Source organism: Dermacentor silvarum, chromosome 11 (assembly GCF_013339745.2).
Source record: "Dermacentor silvarum isolate Dsil-2018 chromosome 11, BIME_Dsil_1.4, whole genome shotgun sequence".
Classification (NCBI taxonomy): Eukaryota; Metazoa; Arthropoda; class Arachnida; order Ixodida; family Ixodidae; genus Dermacentor; species Dermacentor silvarum.
The window spans coordinates 38,870,876-38,895,956 of record NC_051164.1 but is presented as its reverse complement, the minus strand read 5'-3'; the positions used below and the strand labels follow the sequence as shown (position 1 = coordinate 38,895,956).

The 25,081-nt window shown below is 47.3% G+C and overlaps 1 protein-coding gene across 1 annotated transcript in view; it reads right to left on the bottom strand.

Moving 5' to 3' along the window:
* Nucleotides 1-9,565: 9,565 nt before the first annotated feature.
* Nucleotides 9,566-25,081, bottom strand: part of LOC119433383 (hydroxysteroid dehydrogenase-like protein 2) — a 34,889-nt gene continuing 19,373 nt past the window's right edge. Inside the window, exons 7-8 of the mRNA XM_037700558.2 lie at nucleotides 20,247-20,483; nucleotides 9,566-12,888 (exon numbers count right to left, since the gene is read on the bottom strand). Of these exons, the coding sequence (XP_037556486.1) occupies nucleotides 12,647-12,888; nucleotides 20,247-20,483 (479 nt within the window). The 3' untranslated portion in view covers nucleotides 9,566-12,646. The remainder of the gene's footprint in view (nucleotides 12,889-20,246; nucleotides 20,484-25,081) is intronic.

Sequence of the window (25,081 nt, the reverse complement as noted above, 5' to 3'; positions counted from 1 at the left end):
TTTTCTTTTAAGTTGCTCCCAATATATCATGGTCTTTACCGTGTAATTGCACAAACCTCCCCGGTGAACTGCGTCATAGAGGCTGTGTCGTCGTCTTCTAATTAGCGCCGCCGCGGTCGCGAAACTGTTCCCGTAGATCGGCTCAAGCCCTTCTACGATCCCTCTATGTTACCATATGCTTAGATCGCCAGGATGGCGTCTTTCTCTGCGGGGGACAAATGTAACGAAGAAGTGCCGGTCAAGTGAAGAAGTGAAGGCCGGTTCTGACTGCCGCACAGAGTTCGACCACGCGCTCCTTGCGTACCCTCTCAATAACCATCCTGACTATATATATATATATATATATATATATATATATATATATACAGTGTAAAGATGAAGAGATGTATATGGGCAGCGAGCGCTAGGGCGAGAGAAGACGACGAGCGAGGAAGATGAGAGAACAGCTGGCCCAGGAACGGGTGCTATCTCTGTGTCTCCTTTATTCCGTTACAATATATATATATATATATATATATATATATATATATATATATATATTGTTACGCGCAAAGGGGAAATATATATCAATCGATTGCTCGCGATTAAATCATTATTTGAAAAAAATGAGTTTGAATTGCCCCGAAAAAGGCACTACTGGCATTAAAATCACTTCCAACGCTTGTCGAATGGATGCCGCAGTGCTACAGTTAACCTGCCGAAAGGGGGGGGGGGGGGGGCACCTTTTTTTTAAATGAAAGGGGGGCGGGTCCCCCCGCCCCCCCCCCCCCCCTCTCCCTGACTTCAAGCACTGACGTTCTAGCATCTGAGCTAACCAGGAGCCTTGCAGACAGCCATAGCGAGGCCCGATTTGTCGACAACTCAAAGCACAGGGGCACCAAATCTAAAGGTGGAGAAAGTTAATTACAGCTCGACTGATGTGCCACTTGCTTGATGTACAGCTTTAAATCGTTATCAGAATATATAGCCCACCGGTAGTGACGTCACGGATCATTACAGTCACTCAATTTAGAACACGCGCTGCCAAAACGGCGCTGCGATAATTGCAATTTTAGGGCGCCTACATACGGGTGAGATGTTCGCGTGAGGCTCCCTATTCAATGTGCCACAAAAGCAACCGACGCCACTTATTCGGTCCTCCACAAGAACATTTGCGACTGAATCGTATACTGCTATTTGAATGTGCGCCCGCATGATGATCTCGTGGATCTTGACGCAAGCGCATCGCTTGCTTACGCAATTCAAACTATTGGTGTTTCGGCATATTTCCGTCGCTTTTACTCTGAGCACATAATAGCTTGCGCTGCTTCGCGAATTTCTCTTTCGGCGTTGTCAGCTGGTCCCCATATTTTGTGCCTGGACTACTCCAGAGCACTCGTCCGAGCTTAGAGAGTTTTATCGCCGCGGTTAAACATCCGTACTCCAGTGCTTGAACTCCCACTGCTGTTATCCCATGCGAGCAAGTGGAGACAAGAACACCACCAGGTGTACTCTCCCCTCCTGTTCCCCTAATCCGCTCCATGCAATTCCCTTCTCGCCCACAGCACCTTTTATCATAGGAGACTGTAGGCACGGCAGTGCGATGAAATGCAAATGAAGAAAGAAGTACATACGACAAGGACTGACTTGTCGCCAATCGCGAGTCCCTTTGTGGTATTGTTTCTTCGCCTCTTTCCGGCGCAGACCCATCCGCGTGCAGTTGTCAGAGTGCACGACTTATAGTGTTAACCAACGTTCCTAGCTCCTTTTCGCGAGTTCTAGCTTCTTGGGAGCTTCTGTGACTTAATTATCCTTCTCCTTGAGCGTGTCTGGAGACTTCCCACGTTTTGAGTCGGTGTCTGTCGCCGCATATCCTGCCGCAAGCAATGTGTACGCCGCGGAAGAAAAGGATTTGGCGCCAAAACTATCACTGCCGCCGAATCTGGGTATCGCCATCTATAGCATTCCTTGTGAAGATGTGCGTGTACGTGTCTCCATTCCGCGGAAGGAGCAGCGCGCGCACGCCCACGTGCGCACGTCACCGTTTATCCTTGTCCCCCTCACCTTGTGCGCTGGCCCACCTTCATGATACTCTTTTCGCGCTCTGTGACCACCAGCCGCAGTTTATATCCATGTTTCGCATGGACGGTTTTCTGTGTACCATACCACGTTGCAACGTTATTGCCGCTACATGATGACACTTCTTCGGTATAAGATCTAAACCTGCGAGTGCCTGGGAAGTCTTACCGCACTGCTTAGTCCGCCGCCGGTCGGAGTCCCTTTTCCGGCACTTTCGGCCTTCTCCGGGGACTGCGAAGTCTGCACGGTAGCGGGTGCCGACATGGTCGACACCGACGTCGTCATTGGTGGCTTGGTCTTACTCGGAGAGGCCGCGGCTGAAGCAGTGGGAGAGAGACGCCTGTGGTGCTTCCAGTAATGCAGGCCGCGAACCGAGCGTTTCCTTGTTCGCTTCTTTTTGCCTTCTCGAGGTGCGGGCGCGTCCTCGCTGCCACTCTTCGCTCCCGGAGAAGAGCCGGAGCTTGGCGGCAGGCGAACCGACGACCTCGAGTGAGAGGAGGAACCGGGGCGCGAGTGCCGCGACGATTTGGGCTCGACGTTCATCAACGAAGCTGCGGCTTTGAGATCCATGGCTTCGTACCTGCGGCAATATAAAGAAGCGGTTCGTCTGAGCGCGTCCGCAACTCTATCTCTTCGCAGCGAGTCGCCCATCGTTCGGGTCGCTGCGGCAACCACGTGAAACGTATTTGCAGCTTATTTTCGGAGTGACGCGCGTCGCGCCTGGCGTCAGTGCGTCCAATTCCCGCGGCGCAATAACTACATGCGCTGTCACCATGGCTGTCATCAAGACCGGCAATAAAGATCGGAGGGACGGTTACTTTGATTTGCGTAACTTTGGGCTAGACAACCGGAACGTGGAGCGTCCTTCTGCATTGTGTCCAAGATACATAAGTTTATTCCAAAGCGTTGCTAAATCAATTGAAATAAATTCAGTGTGGTAGGATAATGCTTTGCGCATTATCTAGTGAGTGCTCATAATGAAGAAGTAAAGAAACCTTGGTTTGCTGCACAGTCAACTGTGTTGCGTTTTTTCCTTCAAGGGAACTGAATATATGGCTTGAAGCACAAGCTGCTCATTATTGCCTGCAAGCGTTATAGGAAAACTGAGAAACTATTCTTTCAAGATGGCAGCCGGAACGCGTCACGTCGAACATGCTGTCAAACACTGTAGTGCCTTTCACACAGGGGTGCACAAGTATCATCATCATCGGGACTGAGGAGAGCTGGCTAGGACAGCGGAGAGCCACCTGCCGCGCGAGTGCGTCGACCGAGCCTTGGGCGTATGTTTTGAAGAAGCCGTAAAACAGTCGGGGGGGTCTCATAAGCCCGATGCCTCCGAGGCGAAGGGCGCATCCCAGTGTCAAACGCTGAAAAAAGGAAGGGTCGACCAAGTGTCAACGCTAAGCAAGACATGGTCGACGTAATTGCGCGTGAAATACAGTGCGAAAAAGATTCGGAATGAGTGAATAATGAACATGAAAAAAAAAAAATCGCAGTTTCGCCCGAAAGGCGGAGCATCGATTGCGATAGCAAATTAGTGGATCAAGTAAGGATAGTAGTTTTATCGGCCGTATAAGCTTTAAACATAGGCATACTAGCTAAATTAACAGCATGGTGTCATGCGCGCACAAGCAAACATGAACACATCTCACTCGATGACCGCGGAAACCCGCTGTCAAAACGCCGGAGTGAGGAAGCGTGGCAGCAGCATCGAGCGAATTGAACTTTGTGGTGCCTCTCGCATCAACGCGAAGCCGTGAAAACACAGCACGCGGCGGACTCTGTCCTCGTCGCAGATGGCTCTCAAGATAAGCGGCCAGGGCGGGCGCGTGCGGCCGCCCCGAGTAGAACGCGCACCCCTCACCCTATACCCTCCCCCCGGGACCTTGCCCGCGACGGAAAACGGCGCGCTTCCTCCCCGCTTTCGTCCCTTCGCGATCGCCGGCTCACTCTCGCGCGCTTTCACTCGCAGGTACACGTACTGCGCGCGGCGACGATTTTATCGCCCTTGGACTTCGTACGGAACCTCACGGCGACGGCAGAAATGCGCCTGGAGTGTCCACGTAATTGCAACCGCAGTAAAAAGACATAATAGAGAGATATAATCAGCATTTTTATCGTCGAATCATTTGAACCACCGTGTACATGATCGAACGAGACAAGGTCGACGTACGGCCTTGTCTTTTTTAGCGTCGACACTTGTTTGACCCTTAACTTCTTTCTTTTTTTTTCATTGACCCAACTTCACAGAACTGGCAAGAACAAGCCGCACGACCGAATGGACATACCCTGACTGAAGGGGAGATGTTTTACGAGTACCATTGTCTGTAAGCTACGCCGACCAAATCTGTAGAAACCCGCCGTGGTAGCGCAGCGGCATTGAGCTGCTAATAAGCCCGTGGGCAATGAATCAAAACTCGGCCACGGCGGCCGCATTTCGAAGGGGGCAAAATGCAAAAACGCCGTGTACCGTGCATTGCGTGCACGTATAAGAATCCCAGGTGGTCAAAATTATTTCCGGAGTCCTCCAGATCGGCGTGCCCCATATAATGATATCATGGTTGGGGCACATAAAACCCCGTGTTCAATTTAATTACATCTGTAGAACATTCTCCCTACCAAAATTTTCTGACCACTATCTGTAGTCGGTACCTGCGGGCGTTTTGCAGAAAGGGGTGAGAGGGAATATTTGAACATGTGCATTGCGCTGGAACAGCTGTACGTTGTAAATTGCAGGTTAATTCTCGGATTGGAGTGTGCGCGGATGGACCACGCATCGCGATTTGCTAAAGATGGATTCGTCACTTAAAGTTTATTGGCGTTCTTATCACACAATGATACACCAGTCTTGTTTCCGTGTGCGCATATGCATGGCACTTTTCCTACATAGCTATTGGCGCCACATCAGTTTCCCTAAAAGCCCATTCCACTGAATTCCTACTAGTCCCTACCGTTTCACATTCACCGCTAATTGCGCTGTCCTGCAAACCTGTGTCATTTCAAAGTTTTCCTCTCATTGTCCCTCGGGCCATCTGCCAGCTGTTCCGAAGCCGGAAATTTTGCAGTCTGGGCTACCCACAGCGCCGTTCACAGCGTTCTCAAATGTCCACCCCGTACATGCGTCGTGTTATTTATTATTAACCCCGCTGACAAAGAACCTAAGTCGCTGCTTACCTGTCAACAACAAGGAAGGATGAAACGACTGCCGGCTATCGGGCTGTGTTCACGTCTTCTTTTCGCACCTGCGCGTGGTCACGTGTATATGCTGGCATCAAACTGTGGCGCATACCCATTGAGGGGATCAGCCAAAAATTGGTTGCCGCACGCGAAGTGCAAGTTCCCTTCCTTGAATTTCTCGCCGCAGCCTCAGCGCAGTAAAGCAATGTGACGTCACGAATTTATAAGTATTTGGGTCACTTAGCGGAACAAAACTTATGGGAAATTGCTGTATTGAGTCTTTACTTCATCGCTAGATCGCGTGACGCCCAACATTGGGCGCAGCAAGAGGGCGCGGATTAAGCCATCATCCTTATCGGCTCGCCTTCGCACCCACAGCATATGGCGCGCAGGCTGCTCATTCTTATCGCACTTGGATTAATACGAAACATCACGGCGACGGTGAAAATTCGCCTGCAGTGTGCATATCGCGGAGTAAGATAAACAGGAGCACAGACTCGCCTGGTAAGGCGTTCCATCTTGTGTACAGGGTGAGCCAGCTGTTTGATATTTTTGCGCGAATCATAAGTGGCGCGAAAACTTGTTACAGTGTTTCAGTGGCCCAAGCGCGGCGTATAGTGTAGCGAGGCATAGTGGGCTTTGTGTTTGCTGACAAATTCGTTTGGGTTGAGGGATGCGCGCATTTCCGTTGTTGCCGGCTTGGCGCTGTGTGTGAGTGCGCGCTGGCGAGTACCGCTTGTCGCCTGCCAAAGTTCGCGGGATTTATCCTCCCCCTCACAAAAAGCTCAGCACTGAAGAGGCAGTAGCTCTCAGGCTTATCCAAACACACATTTCCAAACCTACACAAATACAGTAGAATATACCCACAAACATATCACGGCATCTGCCCCTGGTGCGGCGACACACGCCCTACACTCTTTCACGTCTCGTGGAGGTGCGGGGCAAACCACAACACTTAAAGACGCCTAGCACGTCATTTGAGCGGTGGGAGGTACAGCTGACCGGCGATACCCTGGCAGGACAAGGAGCTCTCGTCCAGCAAGTACGTCGAGCAGCCTTGGCCAGTGGAGTCCCGAAATGAGAACACATCCCACTCGTCCTCAAGATAACGACCTAGATGATCCAAATAAATGTTTTCTCTCTCTCGCGCGCGCGGGATAGTTCGTAGCTTTTATGTGCAAAACAGTTTACTACTGTAAGAGTCAGTGCCACAGCAGCGGCTGTCAAATAATCTGATTTCTTACCATGGCAGGCTTTTATACTGAAGTTGCATTTATAATTTCAAAACTGAACTAAAACGCTGTAACGCCTCCCGTTTTTTTTTTCGTTTTTTTTTTCGGTTTAGTTTCAGTTTATTATTCATACAAGATACATATAATGTTAGTAGTATACAGTCAAGGGTCCCAAAGTCAGACGACTGGCGGAACGCCCACGGTGACAGCGCCGCTCGCGCTGTTTACGGCGGGTAAGAATTCACGGCACACACACACACACACACACACACACACACACACACACACACACACACACACACACACACACACACAAAAAAAAAAAAAGAAAAAAAAAAAAAGCTTCGCCGCCGCTCGTATGGCACCGCCTCGCAAGGCGGAACGGTGCGTTAGAACCCTAGTAAGATAACGCTAGAATCAACGCAATCAGCGATCCACGCACCACGCCGACGAGTACGCGAAACTAAGTCCGAAACCACAACAACCGGGGCGGCGCGCGCTAGCGTTCGACGCAAGCCAGGAGCGAGGTGAAAGTCCTCAAGCGCCGGCGCTGCCATGCGCGCTGCAATCCGTCGAGTCCCCACAAAGATGGCGGCGAGCGCTCATCGCGTCTTTTTGTCGTCTGCTAGCCAGAGAACTTCCAGAGAGCAGCCAGAACAAAATCGTCCTGGCAGGTTCTGGCAGCCCGCGGGTAGCCAGAACCGTCCAGCCCGAGTAAAACGAACGCGCGGCGGAAGTATACAGTCAAGGGTCCCAAAGTCAGACGACTGCAGCGGGACCCTTTGTGTGCATCAAGTTTTTTGTGCATTAACAAAATATTTATTTATTTATTGTACCATCAATGCTCTACAGCATTGCAGAGGGGAGGGGTACGAAAAGAACACTTACATATTTGATAAGGAGCACTTCGTATAGAACAGAAAATCAGAAAAACGCAACAATCAAAATAGTCAGAATAAAAGATGATAGCATGTTGAGAAGATTTGATGGTGAATATGATGTATAGCTTTGCTTACTTGAGCGTGTTTTCATGTCTTGTCTGTCTTAATGAACTTGAATTTACGGCATGTGTCGGCCTGTGTATTGGCATGCTTCAGCCGGCGTGCTGTACATTACGCGAGTCCAGTGAACAGGCTAATATTCCCAGGTACAATTAAAGCTTTCAGGTGTGCTTACAACATACTACGCCACCTAATTCAGTGACTGGTGGCAGCAGTGGCCTAAATTAGTAAGGGTACATCGCAGGCGCTCAGGAACGTCAGCACACTTTTGTTTTATGCTTGAACTCTGCTTAAAACAACAATTTTATTGAAGTGACCGACGGGACTGGCACCCATGGAGGCACAAAGCATTTCATGTTGTTTTCTACTTAGATTAGCTTAGTGCACGCAAAGCACCATCACAAGCCAATATGCACCACCCAAGCAGTGCACTGTTGTTGTCGTTATTGCCGCTATTACAGGGTGTTCATTTTTAGTTTTGCAAAATTTTCAGAAATCACCTTTGGAAGGTAGCATAATTCTTACCATTGAGCTGGGTTATTCGATGAGGTGGACATTAGTAGCACGAGAAATCGAAACACATATTCAACTATGAACAGGAATTGACTAATGAACTTCTTAGTTAATTACTTTACCACACATATTGCAACTTATGAATTGTAGCCGGTGAGCTTGTCAGGCGTAGTATCCACTTGGAATGAATTTCCAGAATGACACTGTGCCAAATGCATTGGCGCAGAGCCTCTGCTCCTTCCCCTTTGCTCACGCGGGAAGGCGTCACACCTGAACCCATCTTTGTTGTCTCACCCTTGCAAGCTTTCACTTACACCTAAAGCACAAGAAGACATTTTACGAAACATGACGCTGCTTCACTTCGCGCGATTTGAGGGGTGCATTCGCAAGCAGCCACTTGTATTTCAATCATTTGACCATCTGCGTCCGCGGAAGTTTCTATTTATCAGCCTCGGTATTCCTTTGTGGCGGCACTGAAATTTCGCTATATTGAAGTCGCGCATAACTACACTTCGTTATATTGAGGTTCTAAATACATGTTGTTCTTTGAACAAGAGGTAATGAAAAGTTAAGTACTACATTATATTGATAATTTCATTGTATTGAGGTTTAACTGTATTGCGTTTAAAATTGATTTAATCCGTGATAGTTGGCTGTCTTTCTTGTCTCTAATCAGTACAAGTGTGGTACCTAGTTATGCCTAAATAATTATTCTGTAAATATATGCATCTGCATCTAACTATTCGATACTTACCATTCGTATTCGAAAAAAGTGATATCCGCCCACCTCAAGACAATATGGCGAACGGCTCACAATCTTGTGCTAATATAAGCACTAGATTGTGAGCCGTTCGCCATATTATATGCATTTCCAGCTCCATCCCATCGTGACGTTGGGAAAGTGATCTCCATCCGACTGAATGATCCTCACAAATCCAATGGGGCCATGTCTTTTTAGTTCAGAAATTTGACAGAGTATGTCACAAGAGCCGCAATGGTCACTTACTAGTCTTTATATAAAATTTCAAGCCACTGAGCATGTCACTAGAACTACCATCTGGTTCTGAACTGACATCCCTGTGGAACATTCAGCTCTCCAACATTCTCCGTGACTATCGCCTAATTCCAATGGCACAAGTGAAATCGGTAATGAACTCCGTCAACCAGTATTTCTTTTTTTTTTTTAGTACAGGGTGACAAAAAGCAATACCATCAAATGCACCAATGAAACAAGAGCTCCCTCCAAGCAGGGAGTCGAGGGAGCGCAGGTGCTAATATGGTTCTGGAGCTACCAGGATAATGAAGTTCCGCCCTACTTTGGTGGTTTTTCCAGAGCAGACGAATTTGATGCAACAGGTGTTCTGCATCTGCCACTGGAACAAGTGGCTGGCACTCTTGGTCAGCTGTGGGAACAGTCTTGCTACAAGCAGACATGTCTGCAATGGTGTGTGCCTTTCCAAGGGAATTACCTCAATAAAGTGCATTTGTTAACACTGCCCCGTGTGTTATTAACAAATGCAGTCTCATTACATCTCTGACAGACCTCGTGTAGGTGTACCACACATGTGAGAAAACAAGAATATATGACATATGTACAACCCAGGTTTATTACACCATTGTTCTACATCAGGAGAGCGATTAGTACTTTTTACCTGCTCCCAAATAAAGGCTGCATAAAATATATATATTTTTTTTGTGCTCAGCTTAGGCTGCCTGAAATCTTTGGTAGCCAAGTAGTTCAGTGCTTTCGAGGTTCCCAAAGGCAGCTTTAGCTGTAATATCTATGCAATGCGAGCACAGCCGATGCCAACACAGCTGCTTAGTAAATGCGAGCAAGACTTGCCAATGCACAGTTTCAGCCCAAGTCTGAGGATTATCCCTGAAATGTAGTCCGTCTTCCTCTGTGTACTAAAGTACAAGTACTAAAGTACAACTAAAGTACAAAAGCATTTGGCCACTATATTTAGCAGGTAGCATGATGTGCCCATCATAAAAGTGTTTGCAAAAGATGCTCATGATAAACAGCTGTTCTTCGAGCGCACAATAGAAGTGCACGGTTGTGCAAGACATTTGCCTCTTTCTTCATTGATGCACGTTGACAATATCACTAGCTCTCGAGCAGAGCTACAATAATCTCAAGGGAAGCAGTTTTATGCAAACATCCATTAAAATGTGCCTTGAAATAATGAACCAGTCTGTACCACTCCTTGCTATCATTAGCATTACTTTACTCTTCTATGCGCAGAACCTGCGAGTCCTGTTTAACGCAGTGGTGGTCTTAATTTGAAATTTGAAGGATCGCCTAATTAGAGCATGTCTTTTGCTCACTGACGAATGAGCAGGAAGAAGGAATATAAATCGCCGTAGCGATACTTATAAACGATACCATGTAGTGTGCTAAGACTACATGTTGACTGTGAGAGATGCCTCGTTGGAAGGCTTCAAGTTCATCTTGACCGTATGAGGTTCTTTAATGTGCACTTAAGGCTAAGCAAGTACGGCAGAAACATAGTTAACAAGGTATATATTAAGTAATCATCACCTGAAATTGCATGCATACCACAAATGCAAGCATTACATAGACTGTATACCAAACGTACATAGAAAAATGCATTCAAACAAACCAATATCCATCCTGAGCTCACACCACTATCGAGTGGAGTTGGACATCATTTAAGGGTGCTGTAACATATCAAGAATCGTCATTTTTAAGGAGTTGGAGTTTACAAACAATATAATTATTACATGCAAAAAAACAAGCACTTAAAGAAATCGCTACAGCGTACAAGCTACAATAAACCCAGCAACAACAGTAGCAAAGGTAATACTACGAAAAAAATAAGCGAGCACCGACAGTGGCAGTCACTACTCTATGTCTTTCACACACGATTGATTTATTCCTTGAAGAACCACGTGCACCAGCTAATGGTGTTTTTTGTTGGCATGCATTACACATGTGAATAAAACTGCCACTGCAAGCTACAGAACTCAGCACACACAACCTGTGAAGGTATAGCCACATTTGTGAGAAAATATGTGCAGCACATGATCGTGGCACATACCATAGAGGCTGACAAGAGGCGCATGTTCTCCTCCACATAGACAAATGGCTCTCAGGAGCATGGTTGGCAACAGGCTGCAGATAGCTAGACAGTGAGGCCAATGGAAAGCAGTTTCTTTGCTCACATGGGCAATTGGCACACAAGAATGTTGCTCTCTCTCAACTCTGCCTGGAATCATCGCTGGTCGCAGTGGAGAGCGTGCATTAATTGCAAATCTTATCAAATGACTATCACAGTGGATCAGCAGATGGCCAGTGGCCGTACCTCCACTGGTGCCTTTTGATGCAAGCAACTATATGTGCATATTTATCTGCTAGTGTGGCCATGCCTTGACAACTTTCAATGTTCACTAGTATATTGTGCATGTTTCATTATTACTGCAAGATATCCAAATTTATCAAACATTGTTAGCAATCATTAACAAGATGTTATGCAAACCATGGAATAATTCTTGTTGCACAGCCGAGCAGTTCTGAAGGCATATCAACAACTCCAGTAAGGCACATGAGTGTATCATGTACACTACAGTCGTACCCGGATATACTGAACCCACATGTAACGAATTATTGTGTGTATGAGACAGTTGTAACATCCCCTTGAAAATTTCTGTATAAGAGCTTTATTTTATATATTGAATTACCTATATATCGAACTTTTTGTGATCGCCTTCAGATTCGGTATATCCACGTTCGACTCTACCAGCTTCAGTGCCAAAAACAACTAACATTTGCATAGCATGCATAGTACAAGCTGCACAGCTGCAAGAGTAGAAAACCACCATAAAGTCTTATATGTAAAGTAATCCGATATCCTCCAGTAAAAAATAATGAAGATGCTATGAAAAAAGTTCAACAACTACATGAAACAAGCAACTGAAAATGCAGGCCTTGAATAAAGCAATTTATTTTTCAATTGTGATTTATCTTTCGATAGAGAGCACTAGAATTAATGCATTGAATTCCACCAGTGCAGTGCAGATGGAATGTCCAGTCTATTGAGCAAAGCCATCGTTTATAAGTAACATGCAACATAATTTGTTACCGACAGTTGCTCAGCCATGCAAATCAACTACTATTTCATTCAACAACATTGCACCATACCAAGCAACAACTGGGATATAACCACTTGCAGGATCGTTGAAATATCTGAAGAACCCAAACCGGAAAACGAAAACAAATCTCATTGGTAAAGCACAATATTCACTGAGCTCACTGTTATATAAAGCTTCTATGTCATCCACTTCCCTGGTGAAGTACACCCTCGGCACAAAATAAGTTGATCAGAAAGCTCCCGCCCCCGTACATTCAGAATGTAGCTCACACCATTTCACGTAATTACGTCTTCTCACCACGTCTCCCAAAGGTCGGCGTGCATGCAAATGTGCAGGAGTCTCGCAAACGTGAGAGCACATTCAACATTTGATCCAGCAAATGTTTAGCACAGTCTCCGTGCCGAGTTGGCTGAAAGATCTACTTCTCCTGTGACCTTCCAGAGATGGGTGGCACTGTCGGTGTCTAGCTTCGGTCATTCTTTCTCCGCATGGATCAAAGGTGGTGAACGTGACAATACTGGTGCCAAACAGAAAAGGAACATGCTTGGTCTACTAGAGCTTGGCCCTGAGGCTGCCCATCAGCTTTTCGAGCTTCATGGCCTTTCCCATGTCCCCCTTGATTTTCATCTTGCCACTCATGAAGGCCGCTGTTGGCTTTAGGCTGCCCGCAAACATCTTGACCAGGCTGTCAGTGTCCATGGTGAAGACGACGTCGGGCGAGTTGCCTTCTGACGGCTGGCCTTTGCCTACGCTGCCCTGTCCCGTTCGGAGATCCACGAAGAAGTCATCGCCACCTGTGCAGATAGGAGTAAACAGTTTATCAGCCTGTCAACGGCACATTTTCCCCCAAGCCTTGCCTTGACTATGCACCTTCTGAGGATCACATATGCACTTCATCTATGAAGAGTTACCTACAGACGCAGCAAACATGGAAATGCAATGATTGACAAGCACATTGTTTTTAAATCATGGTGATTTTTTTTTTTCAGGGACCTTGGTGTTGCTAACTTCATCTCCTTCAGGAACATGTCAGTATAAACTTGCTTGGAACAAGTACCGCTTTGGGACCTTTCCAAAACACAATACTTCCAACGAACATTCTGCCAAAATCTAGCAGTGCCTGACGCTGCAAGTAAATCATTCGATGCAGCAGTTAAAAACTCCCATGAGCTGTCGGCAACCTGAAAAAAGCTCTAAGCTGGCTGCACTACTAAGTCAGTGGCCACACATGCTCTCTTATCACTGCCACCTCACACCGCATTTTACCAACACTGCTGGCCAAAGCAATCTTCTACACTCTGTGCACACAGCACGCTCCTGCATGTTCGACTAACATGCAGCAAACTGCACATTAGTGGTATGCTAGATACCAGCTGGAATGAAATGTGAACAGTAAACAGTTGGCTTGTGGTATGTGGAGGGAAGATGCTTCAGCACATGCTGCGCTATCTAACTACAGCCGTGATGTGCCGTCAGGAGCTTTCCATTTGCTGGCACTGCCCTTTAGGGTGATAGATTTCTTTCTACAGCGAGGCTGTTAAGGGCTAGGTTCCCCAGGATCGTGTCCGCATGTAGAAAAAAACTATCATCATCAGCACTGGCTCGAGCGTCGTCATTTTTCGCAGCTGGCTCGTTGGCACCCCTCAGTTTGTGCTCGTGCCATTGGAAGCTGTGCCGAGCACAAGTGCATGCGCAGATCGCAACCGTAGACCGACCGGCATGTACAACAATTTTGGCACCATGTGCGCCACTGATTTTCCACCAGTTGTGCCTTAGCACAGGTGTCAAAACGGATGACTAACATGACTGACAGGTCATGACAACAATAACATCACATGCTCGTCAGTTATGTCATGATTAACGATAATAAAACCACGTGTGGCGCATACCTGCATTGGATATACAGGGTATGAGCCAGGGACAACAAAGAAAGAAAGAAGGTAAGAAAGAAATCATGTGTGGCTGATATCCAACACGGATATGTGGGTATGAGCCGCCGAGAGCAGGAGCGGGAGATATCCTCGCAGGATCCTGACCCTGCCGTGCAGTATGCCGCGGCTATGAAAGCTGTGGCTCATACACTAGTCTATGATGATGGGGCGGACTTGGTGCAGCAAACGCACTACTTGGCCATCGCGTTGGGCGAAAACAAGACGACGGTTTCCTTGCTCTTTGACGAACATGCCGAAGACGCTCAATATAATCAATAATAATAACATATAAATTCACTATAGCAATATTCACTACAGCAGGCCCACCATAGTCACAGCTTTGCTGGTTTCCATCTTCACAGTAGTGGAAGGGCTCTGAATTTATTTCATTCTCTTCCTCAGCTTCATCTGAGCCAATGATGAAGCATGTTGTCATTATCACCATGATTGGGCATTCAGCGTGACAAATACAGTACACTTTCGTTAATTCGACTCTGGCTAATTTCAATTTTCGGTTAACTCAATACCGACCGAAGGTTCCGGCTGCTCATATGGGCCCAAACTTCCGTTATTACAATCTCAAAATTGGCCTTCGCCGGATAATTCGAACTTGACTGGTCAGCTTTACTGCATTACAGCTGTGTTATGCGGGGAAGCATATGAAATTTATTGCGGTGAAACATACCAAGAATAGAAAGGGCCACTGTCACAGGACATACAATGTGCTTCCTAATTATTCAAGCACACACGCCGTCTCTGGTCACAGTACGAGCACTTAGAAGCCTAATAAAGACACTGGCAGCCATTCAGAGTTGTTTCTGACGTTGGTGTGGCGAATTAGGCCTTATTTCGCCCGCCATGAGGGTCTCGTATATGCGACTGTTAAAGGGGCCTAGTACGCGTTCCTTAAGTATAAGCGTGCGCTCGCCTCGCGCTCAAAGAAGCGGAGAAAAACATCCATATTTTGGGAAAGCGAGCGAAAAGGGAGATAGTAAAATTTTAAAAAAGAAAAAAAAATTTTGAGAAGGTGAGGATACGTTTAAAGCCAACAAAAAAGCGGGGGTCTATCTAAACTCTGAAGGCCTGCCAGTAAACTTATTAGACATCTCGGTGCTTGTACTATGACTGGAGACGGTGCATCCACGGGTGTAAATTAAGGCACACATGCTATGCCCCTTAACAATGGCACCTTTCCCAGCTTATTATGCCTCACTGCATAACACGGCTGTATTGTGGCGAAGCTAATTTATAGAGCAAGTTAATCAACAGCATACAGTATAGACCACTTACAACGTAACCGCTTATAGTGCAGGACCGGATATAGTGCGGTCTTTTCAGACTCCCGTTAATTTTCCCATAGCACTCCATGTATACACGTATCGCTTATAGTGCAGTTGCGGGAAACGAAATACGGGTTACAGTGCGGCTGCCTGGGAGTACGGAAGTCAGCGGAGACGGCGAACGCTCCCCTCAAACAGGCGCCCCAAGGAGTGCTCGAGGAAGAAAGAGAGACGAAGTGGAGGAGAAGGGCACGTGGTGCGAACGAACAGCCAGTGAGGCTGAAACCAGAATCTTGAGTGCAAGTCGTGAAATACCACGGCGTGCATAGCGAGCGAGGGCCACAAAACTGCCAATGCCGGCCAACGTTCGCTTCATGATAACGGCAGTAAACGAAACTTCAGAGAGCGGGCGGCGCCGGCAGCACGCGGAGACCGTGGAATGTGAGGGAGGCGGATTTTGCCTCGGCAACTCCGCTGCTTCGGTGGCTCCCCTCGCCCTCCTTCGTAGCTCCCTCACTTTCGACTGTCACCGTGCGCGCGCGCCGCCGCTCCAGCCGGCCCGGCGCCAGCTACACGAAGTTTCGTTTTCTGTCGTTATCGGGAAGCGGGCGGTTGCCGGTGTGGTGCAGTTTCGTTTGGCAGCCTGGGACAGCGCCGCTGCTTCCCTCTGCGCTGTAGCCGCAGCGTGCAAGGTCAACACGTGACTAGAAAGTAGAGGAAGCATAAAGGAGAAAGAAGGGTTCACTGCCATTTTTTACGCATGGCTACGGTAGCGTGGCTGAGACTTTGGCACGTACACGCATTTTCCGGCGCAACGCAGAATCGGCGACCTTGCCATTTGAGAGAGGGTGAATTTCCGCCGCGTTTTTCTTTTTCTTTTTTTTGTTTTGTTCGCGCGCGACATTGAGGGGTCTCTCCTAAGCTTTTAACTCGAAGGCGGTGCCGGAGCAATGCCGGTCGGAGGCGCCGCCACGTGAATTATTTCGAATTAACGAGATTCGACTGTAAATTGAATGCAAACGTTCTAGCCGCATACGCGTGGCGGCTTGGTGCACATGTTTTGCATATGTGCGGGCCTTGAAAATTGTTGCTTTGGTTATAGTGCGGTACTGCTTATAGTGCGGATATTTGCGACTCCGGCGACTTACGTTATAAGCGGTCTACACTGAATTTGGGCGTTTTTTTCTGCCTTAATAAAAATGTAACATGAAATGTATCGTTACAAAGTGCTACCGCTTCTCATGCTGTTGGCAATCACTAAGCTTATCAGCATTTCATGTACATGCCAGTCGAGCACTGCAAGCCTTTGATAACCCGGCCCTCGTCGCTATGTGCAAAGTGAACTGGAGCCCTGCACACCTGCATTGGTGCAGTATTTGGAAGATACAATCATCACAGCAAGATCTATGCACCACAAATGTTTGTTTGCAATGCCAAAACCTGATGAAAGCCCTTTTAGGGCAGCACAAAATCAGACGGAATGATGAAATGAGAAAATTCACAGATATATAAGCTGGGTGCATGTAGAGTTGGAAACAAGAAACTGAAGAGCACTTGAAAAGGCCCCATCCTGTATTAGAGTGATTGTGCAAGATGATGGAAGTGATGACAATGAGCTCAAAGTATCAGGATGCACTGCTGAAATCATGACCTTGTGCTTGCACAGAACAGGTGTCTGGCCAAAGGAGACAGCAATTTATTGCCGCACCCATTTTAAAGCAACAGTGTTAAGGGCCCCATGTCACAGAACATCCAGTGTCGACGTCGCCAGCATTGTCCGTTAGAGAAAGTAATCCCGTTCTAAAGGTGTTTATATGGCAGAGCTTGGAGCAGCGCAACGTCAACTGTCAGCGCAGTAACAGCTTCCAAGCACGAGAGCCGTTGCCAATCAAGAGCGCTCGAGCCACTAGCATTTTGATCCAGTAGCACTGAACCCACTAGCGTCTCTCTTCTTCGCTACAATCACCCCTGGGAGCGATAAGGGAGCCGTCTGGCGACCTAACAGTTCGTCACGATGAGCGGGTCGTAGTAAGGCTTTAGACGGTCGACATGGACAATGTCTCGTCTACGGCAGCGCATGTCTGAAGATGGCTCTACTGGCTATATTACATAGTTCGCAGGAGATGCGCGTTCGATGACACGATAAGGGCCTTCATACTTTGGAACCAGTTTTGATGAGAGGCCAGGCGCAGTGAAAGAGACAGAGAGCCACACGAGCGCTCCCGGATCGAAGGTGACCGTGAAAGTGGCGTCACCGCGAGTGCTCCTCTGGTGCTCTGAATCTTCGGTAGTAAAGGCCCGAGCGAGGTCGTGGCACTCTTCTGCATGACTGACCGTGGCAGATTAGGCACGAACTTGGATGCATCCAAGCGGTACGGCAGAATTGTGTTGATGGTGTGCGAAGGGTGCCGACCATACAGCAAGAAATAGGGTGAAAACCCAGTGGTGGTCTGCGTAGCGGTGCTATATGCGTAGATTACGAAGGGTAGGATGGCGTCCCAGTTTGTGTGGTCGGAGGCGACGTACATTGAAAGCATATCACCGAGTGTACGGAAGCGTTCCGTGAGGCCATTCGTTAGAGGGTGGTACGTCGTAGTTGTGCGATGAACAACGTGGCACTCTTTGAGAATGGCTTCAACTACTTCCCACAGGAAGACGCGATCGCTGAGCAGTTCTTGAGGTGGACCATGCCGCAGAATGAATCGGCGAAGCAGGAATGTGGCAACTTCGCGCGCTGTAGCTGCCGGAAGGGCGTCCGTTTCGGCGTATTGTGTGAGGTGATCGACTGCAACAATGGCCCAGCGGTTACCAGCTGATGTCAAAGGAAGTCTATACAGATCGATTCCAACATGGCTGAACGGTCGGTTAGGGCAGGGTAGAGGCTGCAGACCAGCTGGCGAGAGCTGGGGTGAAGATTTCCGGCGCTGGCAGTCGGGGCATGAGCGAACGAACTTTTGAACGTAGCTGTATATTCCTCGCCAGTAGTAGTGTTGTCGAAGGCGCTCGTAGGTTTTGAAAAGTCCCGAGTGTGCACACTGTGGATCAGAGTGGAACGAAGCGCAGATTTCAGAACGGAGGCTTCGAGGTACTACTAATAAGCACTGGCGGCCGTCAGAGGTATAATTACGTCGGTGAAGCAGGTCGTCACGAATGACGAAATGGCAAGCTTGATGGTGCAACGCACGAGTGGTTGGCTGCGATAACGGATCAGCAAGGAAGTCTATGATGGAGGCAATCCAGGAGTCCTTGCGCTACTTGGAAGCGATGGTCTCAATGTCTATGGAACAAACATCAAGCTGGGATAGTGAGCAGCATGCATTGTCATCAGGCAAGGGAGAACATGAGAGGACGTCAGCGTCAGCATGCTGGCGTCCATTGCGGTACAGTACGTGGATATCGTAATCATGCAAGCGCCCAGCGGGTGAAACGGATATCGTAATCCTGCAAGTGCCCAGCGGGTGAGACGGCTTGAGGAATCCTTCAATGACGACAACCAGCATAATGCAGGGTGGTCCGTGACGACATCAAATTGGCGACCATACAAATAGGGCCGGAACTTAGCAAGCACCCAGATGATCGCCAGGCATTCTTTTTCTGTGACGGTGTAATTGGTCTCAGTCTCAGTAAGCATACAGCTTGCATATGCCACAACATATTCAGGAAACCCTTGTTTGTGTTGCGCTAGGACAGCGCTGAGGCCAACACCGCTGGCATCCGTGTGTACCTCAATAGGTTGGGTCGTAGTGGCACAAAATGGGAGGAGACATCAGCAAACGACGGAGCTTTGCAAACGTTTCGTTGCACTCGGATGACCACGAATGGAGGGGTCCGTTGCTTCCAAGGAGCTTCGTCAGGGGCGATATGTTGGCGGCGAAATTACGAATAAAGCGCCTGAAGTAGGAACACAAGCCTACGAAACTGCGCAGTTCTTTGATGGACATCGGTTTTGGGAATTCGGCGACAGCACGAAGTTTGGCTGGATTGGGGAGGATTCCATCCTTCGAGACGACGTAACCCAGCATCGTGAGCTGCCGCGCTGCAAATCGGCACTTCTTTAGGTTCAGTTGTAGGCCAGCGTTTGTTAGGCATGTCAAAACATGCCGGAGGCGTTGAAGGTGCGTGGTGAAGTCGGGGGCAAAAACAACAACGTCGTCTAGGTAACATAAACACGTGTGCCACTTCAAGCCGCGCAGAACTGTGTCCATCATGCGTTCAAAAGTTGCTGGCGCATTACAAAGTCCAAACGGCATGACGTTAAATTCGTATAAGCCGTCGCGTGTGACAAAGGCTGTCTTCGGTCTATCGGCGTCAGCCATTAGCACTTGCCAATAGGCGGAGCGTAAATCTAGAGATGAAAAGAATTCAGCTCCTTGTAGGCTATCGATAGCATCATTGATTCGTGGTAGCGGGTATACATTGAATATATTTAGGTATATGTATATGCCATGCCTTGCTATATTACATGGGGTATATGCGGGTTATATCGCCACATCATTCTATCACTTTAGTTGCTCATACCTTGTCTTACATTCTTGACAAAGTTACTCCTTGGAATTTGGAGAATGACAGCCCGCAAACAAATGTCGTGAAAGAAAACACAGACAGCGCATGCCTTTTATGTTAAATCTTCTCAGACTGAAATATTAAAAGTGCGAAACAATAACAGAAACCTGAAAATTATGCAATTTTTTTCGGCGTGGCTCTGCACAACCTCCGGGATTGGCCCACGGAAGAGGCCACATTTCTACCAGAACGCTCGCCTTCGTGCAGAGCGTTTGCCACCAGCGTTTTTTGGTAAACATTACGGTTACACAAGCTGCAGTTGCCAGGAAGCTTAAGAAGCAGTCAGGTATCTTTGAATGCTATCGCGTTCCACAGCAAAGCTTAAGCGTCCTCCGGGGTTTACAGCCATCCCACGAGATGAGCAACAGGCTAACTAACCTTTGACTTGGAAGAGGAACAGTCCTCCTGTCTGAGTGACGAGTTCAGGGCTCAGCTTCTGGCTAATCTTCTGCACGATGCCGTCGACACCATCGGCAGCGGGGCTACCGGAAGGAGCAGCCGATGCTGAAAGAGGTGGCGCAGCACTGCTGCCGATGCCCAGCGACGACACCTGCTCCTGGTCAAACTCGGCGAGGACATCGTCCGGAATGAAGAAGTCTGGCTGCAGCTTGGAGCCTGCATCGCGATGAGAAAGAAGTGGTGCGTGTGCTCAGTCCAAAAAGTAGGAAAACTATGCAGATGTGAAAGCATCTGCTACGCTTCAAAATGGTGGCTAGCCGGGCTTCTTGGGACGACGACACACTATTGCAAACCGCGCGAAAACGGGACTAAGATTAAGGGAACATACGACACGTGTGTTGACTTTCAACTAATGTTTGTTGCGCAGAGGCCAGAGATACAGACTGCAAAAAACAAGGCAAATGCAAATAAAATTGCAGCAGAACCCATCTCACGATTACTGTCGACGGTGATGTGTTAGCGTTGAATCATACACATAGCGACACAACGTATTGCCACCCTCGAAACAAGTCATGTATGAGGCCTATACTGAAGCGCGACTCCTCTTTCGCTCATCCCAAATGCCAAATTTGCAGAAATTTGCAGATGGAGCACTGGGCTCCATCTAGCAAAAGTTGCGCATGGCTTCCGAAATTCATGGCGTGCTGGTGCATGCAAACGCTGAGAAACACGTCATACGGTGCGTCATACGGCAACCGTATGACGCGTTAATGAATCTCAGGTGGTCATGAATATTCTGCTGTGCTTTATTGCATAATTAGTAGGGCTGCGTGAATATCAAAATTTTCGAGTACAAATCGAATACGAATACTTAGCTTTGAATATCGAATAATGACATGTACATGTATTTATTAGCAAGTTGAATTCATTTGTTATGTTGAAACATTGCAATTACATTGTCAATGTTAAAGAACTAGACTAGTAGCCGTTATACTAAAACATTGTGTTTTTGGCTCATGTTAACTTGGAAAATTTAGTTATTACCACTAGCTGTTCTCACCAGCCTGTGCCTTATTGTACCGCATCAAATGCCGTAAACTAGGAGGCCTTCAACCCTGTGCTAGCGGTCACTCATCGCACTTGCTGTCAAGGAATAAGCGATTGGGAGGGGGGGCTCAAAAAAAAAAAAAAAAAGGCACAGGCACAGCACCCTTGCTGTGCCTCTTGCTACTGAAAGGCTGGCTTTTTTGCAAAGTTTGGACGTTTAGTGGCTAAGTATGCTTTACAGGCAAAATTTCGTGAGCAGCATGAAATCACAATTTAGCAGACCACCCCAATATTCTTAGATTAGATTGAAACAAATGCTAAGAACCATGTTTGCTCCCGCAAAGCCAGCATTATATTCAATTGATATTCATATCCAACCGAATATTTGAACCATTTGCAAATATCTACTTTTCAAATCCAATATGAATATTAAAAATGTAATATTCGAAGTATTCGAATATTCAATACCCCTAAAAATTAGTCAGGCTAAATAATTAAATTTAGACTTTCAACTGTCCAAGGTTCATAGATAAATACTTTTAGCTTAAGCAGATGTTGCAAAATTTGGAACATTGGTAAAAGAGATGTGAAAAAGAAAACGGAACGCCAAAAATTTTAGGCTCTCAGTGCATTTGTCTTTCCAATTATATTTTAATACGTTAAGTGGCTCAACTTTTGTGATCACTGCCTTGGCTATGCTTGTCTAGCACTACAAGGGTTTCCTGCAAATTTACGTGGACAAACAAGCATATCATATATGAACTTGATGAAAAACAAAGAACTATGTTGCTATGAACTATGCCTAGCCCCGGGCACCAACAACCAGAACCATTGGACAAATAAAGTTTATTCCTATCCTATCCTATACATGCAATGGATTAACACCTTATGTGTTGAAACAAAATTAGAGAGACTCCGAACATGGTCATATTACAAAACATAGATGTTTAATTGTCTGAAATATTGACACCGTTATAGTGAAGCCAAATAAAGCAATGAACATGTCATGTTCCAAGTGACAATATGATTGCACATGGCTGTTACCATTGCGTGTCACCAATCTTTATTTATAACGAAAGAAAAAGAAAACTTCTAGTGACAGTGTATTATGGTATCCCTGAAAGCTGATAGACCAGCGTATTTAAATATTATGTTCATGCAAAGTTTATTGGCACATGTTCCATCACTGTACCTTGCAAGTTGTAATGACTAGTATTTCCGATTCAAAAGTAAGAATAAATGGCTAGCGGTGTGCAAGGAAGTGTTCTCAAATGCGTTCACTATACATTGCCGTACAGCTGTCACACTTTAACGCACAAGCATGGTGAACAGTGGAGGTAACTTTTTTTTATGCCTTTCTATTTTTGTTTTTCTGAGCAGGAACTGCAGTGGAACACCTGAGGCAGTGAAACTTGCCTCTTGAAAGTAATCTTAAACTTCTTTTTCTATATCCTCTTTCCTAAAGAGAAGGCAGGCGTTCTGCCCCTCTCAGAGGCCATTGTCAGCCTGCTTTCTCCCTATTTGCCTCTCTCCATTGTGTCCATTGTATATGTGTGTCTTCCTATTGGATAATCAAATAATGTGTATGCTCAGCTAGTATCTCCACAATAACCAAGAACTCATCCATGCTTCGTTTAGGCTCAAGGGCTAATGGGTCGAACCAGTGGCGCACTGACGGGGGCGGGGGTTTCGGGTGTTGTAACCCCCCTCTGAGGCCGAGTTAACCCCCCCCCCCCCCCCCATGCGTCCAGCCCCACCAGTCAAACGTGTACCTTCAGCGCTCCTGTTCACATTGTCATTCCAATTCAGAAAGTGGCTTGAGGACGAATTTTCCTGATTAACAAAACGCTCTATCACTGTCTTGTATTTATTCATTCACTCTTAAATTACTTTGAGTAAAACGCTGAAGATATAAACATCGTCATCATCCTTGGTGTCATTATTATAAATATTAGGCATTTTATTTTCTGTTGGATTCCTCTGGCTAAAGCAAGGAAATTGCATATTATGCAAAGAGCTTGCTTCCTACCCGCACACACACACACAGAAATTTAACTCCCCCCCTGGCAGAGATCCTGGGTGCGCTACTGGGTCGGACTAGGCTGGGCTGCATTGGGCTGGGCCAGAATGTTTCGGGCCTGGATCGTTCGAGCCCGGGCTGGGTGCGGGCCAGGTTTGAAATCACCGAGCTGGCTTAGATGAGCCAACACGTGGCACTTGCGGGCTCTGGCCAGGCCCGGGCCTGAAAGAACGGCCTGTGCAGTGCTCTAAAGCATGCTGCGAACTCATGAAGCTAATCTGCAGCTACTGGTACAGCCTTTCTCGTTAAGCCTAAGGAACTGAAAAATGAAAAACAGATCTTGGAAACAGAGCCCAATAGACGTTAGAAAGCGGCGCACGCCCTCAAGCGGTCGCCGAGTGCATTCGTGCTTAGGCACCTGCTTTTTGCCTGCCGGGTATATATGCAGAGAAGCTCGTGATTCGTGACATGCTTTTGCTAAACACATAGAACGCACAACCACGGCACACTGCTCAGACGACAGTGGCACGCCATTAGAACATGGGGTAGGTTTTACACTACTACAGTAGAACCTCATTCATTGATCGCCTTACATACGATTTGCCGGCGCCAGTGTTCATGATTGAGAGAACAAAAAATGGCCCAATACAGTTATGCTTCTTTTTTACCAGCTCATGCGTTCCCGGAAAACACTATGTTTCGGCCCCAACATCGTGAAAATGCGACTGTATGACGTTTTCTGGCTGCTAGATCCCATGTACACAAGAAAAGGCACAAGGCATGCGTGGTCAATAACAGTAGCCACCCACTGCAGCATTTACTCTGCAATACTTGACCACCCATCACCTGTGATAACGCTGGCGCGTGCATTCAGCGTCCTATTATGGTATGTACCAGCAAATCTCCAGCTGGGTCCTCGCATGGTGCTTTTTAATAAGGATCTTCACCTATCTGTTTCACAGCACTTTTGATAGGCAATAACTCAAATGCACTGCCATGTTTTACTGCAGGTGGCGTAAAGTGAGCATCATGTTTCACTCTGGCAGCATCATAGGTATTGTATTCTGGCATTGCCGACCAGCTTGTTTTGCTTCGGTTTCCTATCGCTGTCTTAAAACACTATGTAGTAGGAAAATAACAAAGTGCGTCTCGGGTCCCTTGGGCCTCGCCAGCCCGAGGCGCGTCGGTGTTTCGTGTTGCAATCATTCGTGCCGAGTGGGCACGGCAAAACTTCCTGCCAAAATGCCTTGCTCAAGGATCCTACTGACCCAGGCTGAATTCGAGGAGCGCTTGCCAAAGCCGCAGAAATGACGAGCGTCCCGACCCGCTCGAGTCCTCCTAGCTTGGTGAGCATTGGCATCTCGTGCTGCAACAATTTCCGCAACGCTTCGCATTACACTGATGCAAACTACAGTTCAGTTTGTGAAATTTTTTAGTCGCTTCGGATCGTACAGCCCCTGCGGAAAGAGATTAGCACAAGTGACTGGCGGCCTGAGCGGCAAAATCACGACACGCGGCAGAAGTGACTGGTTGCTGGAGCGGCACATTCCATTTTCCAAAGCAGGGATGGCCATCAGAAAGCACGTCGTGATTTTGTTGCTCCGGCCACCAGTCACTTGTGCCACGTGTCGTGATTTTGCCGCTCAGGCCGCCAGTCACTTATGCTAATCCTTTTTCCTGGGACTGTAGTTCTTTCCGGTCAGTACGTTTTTTCTCGCGCTTTTTCGAAAACGTATGAACGCTCGTG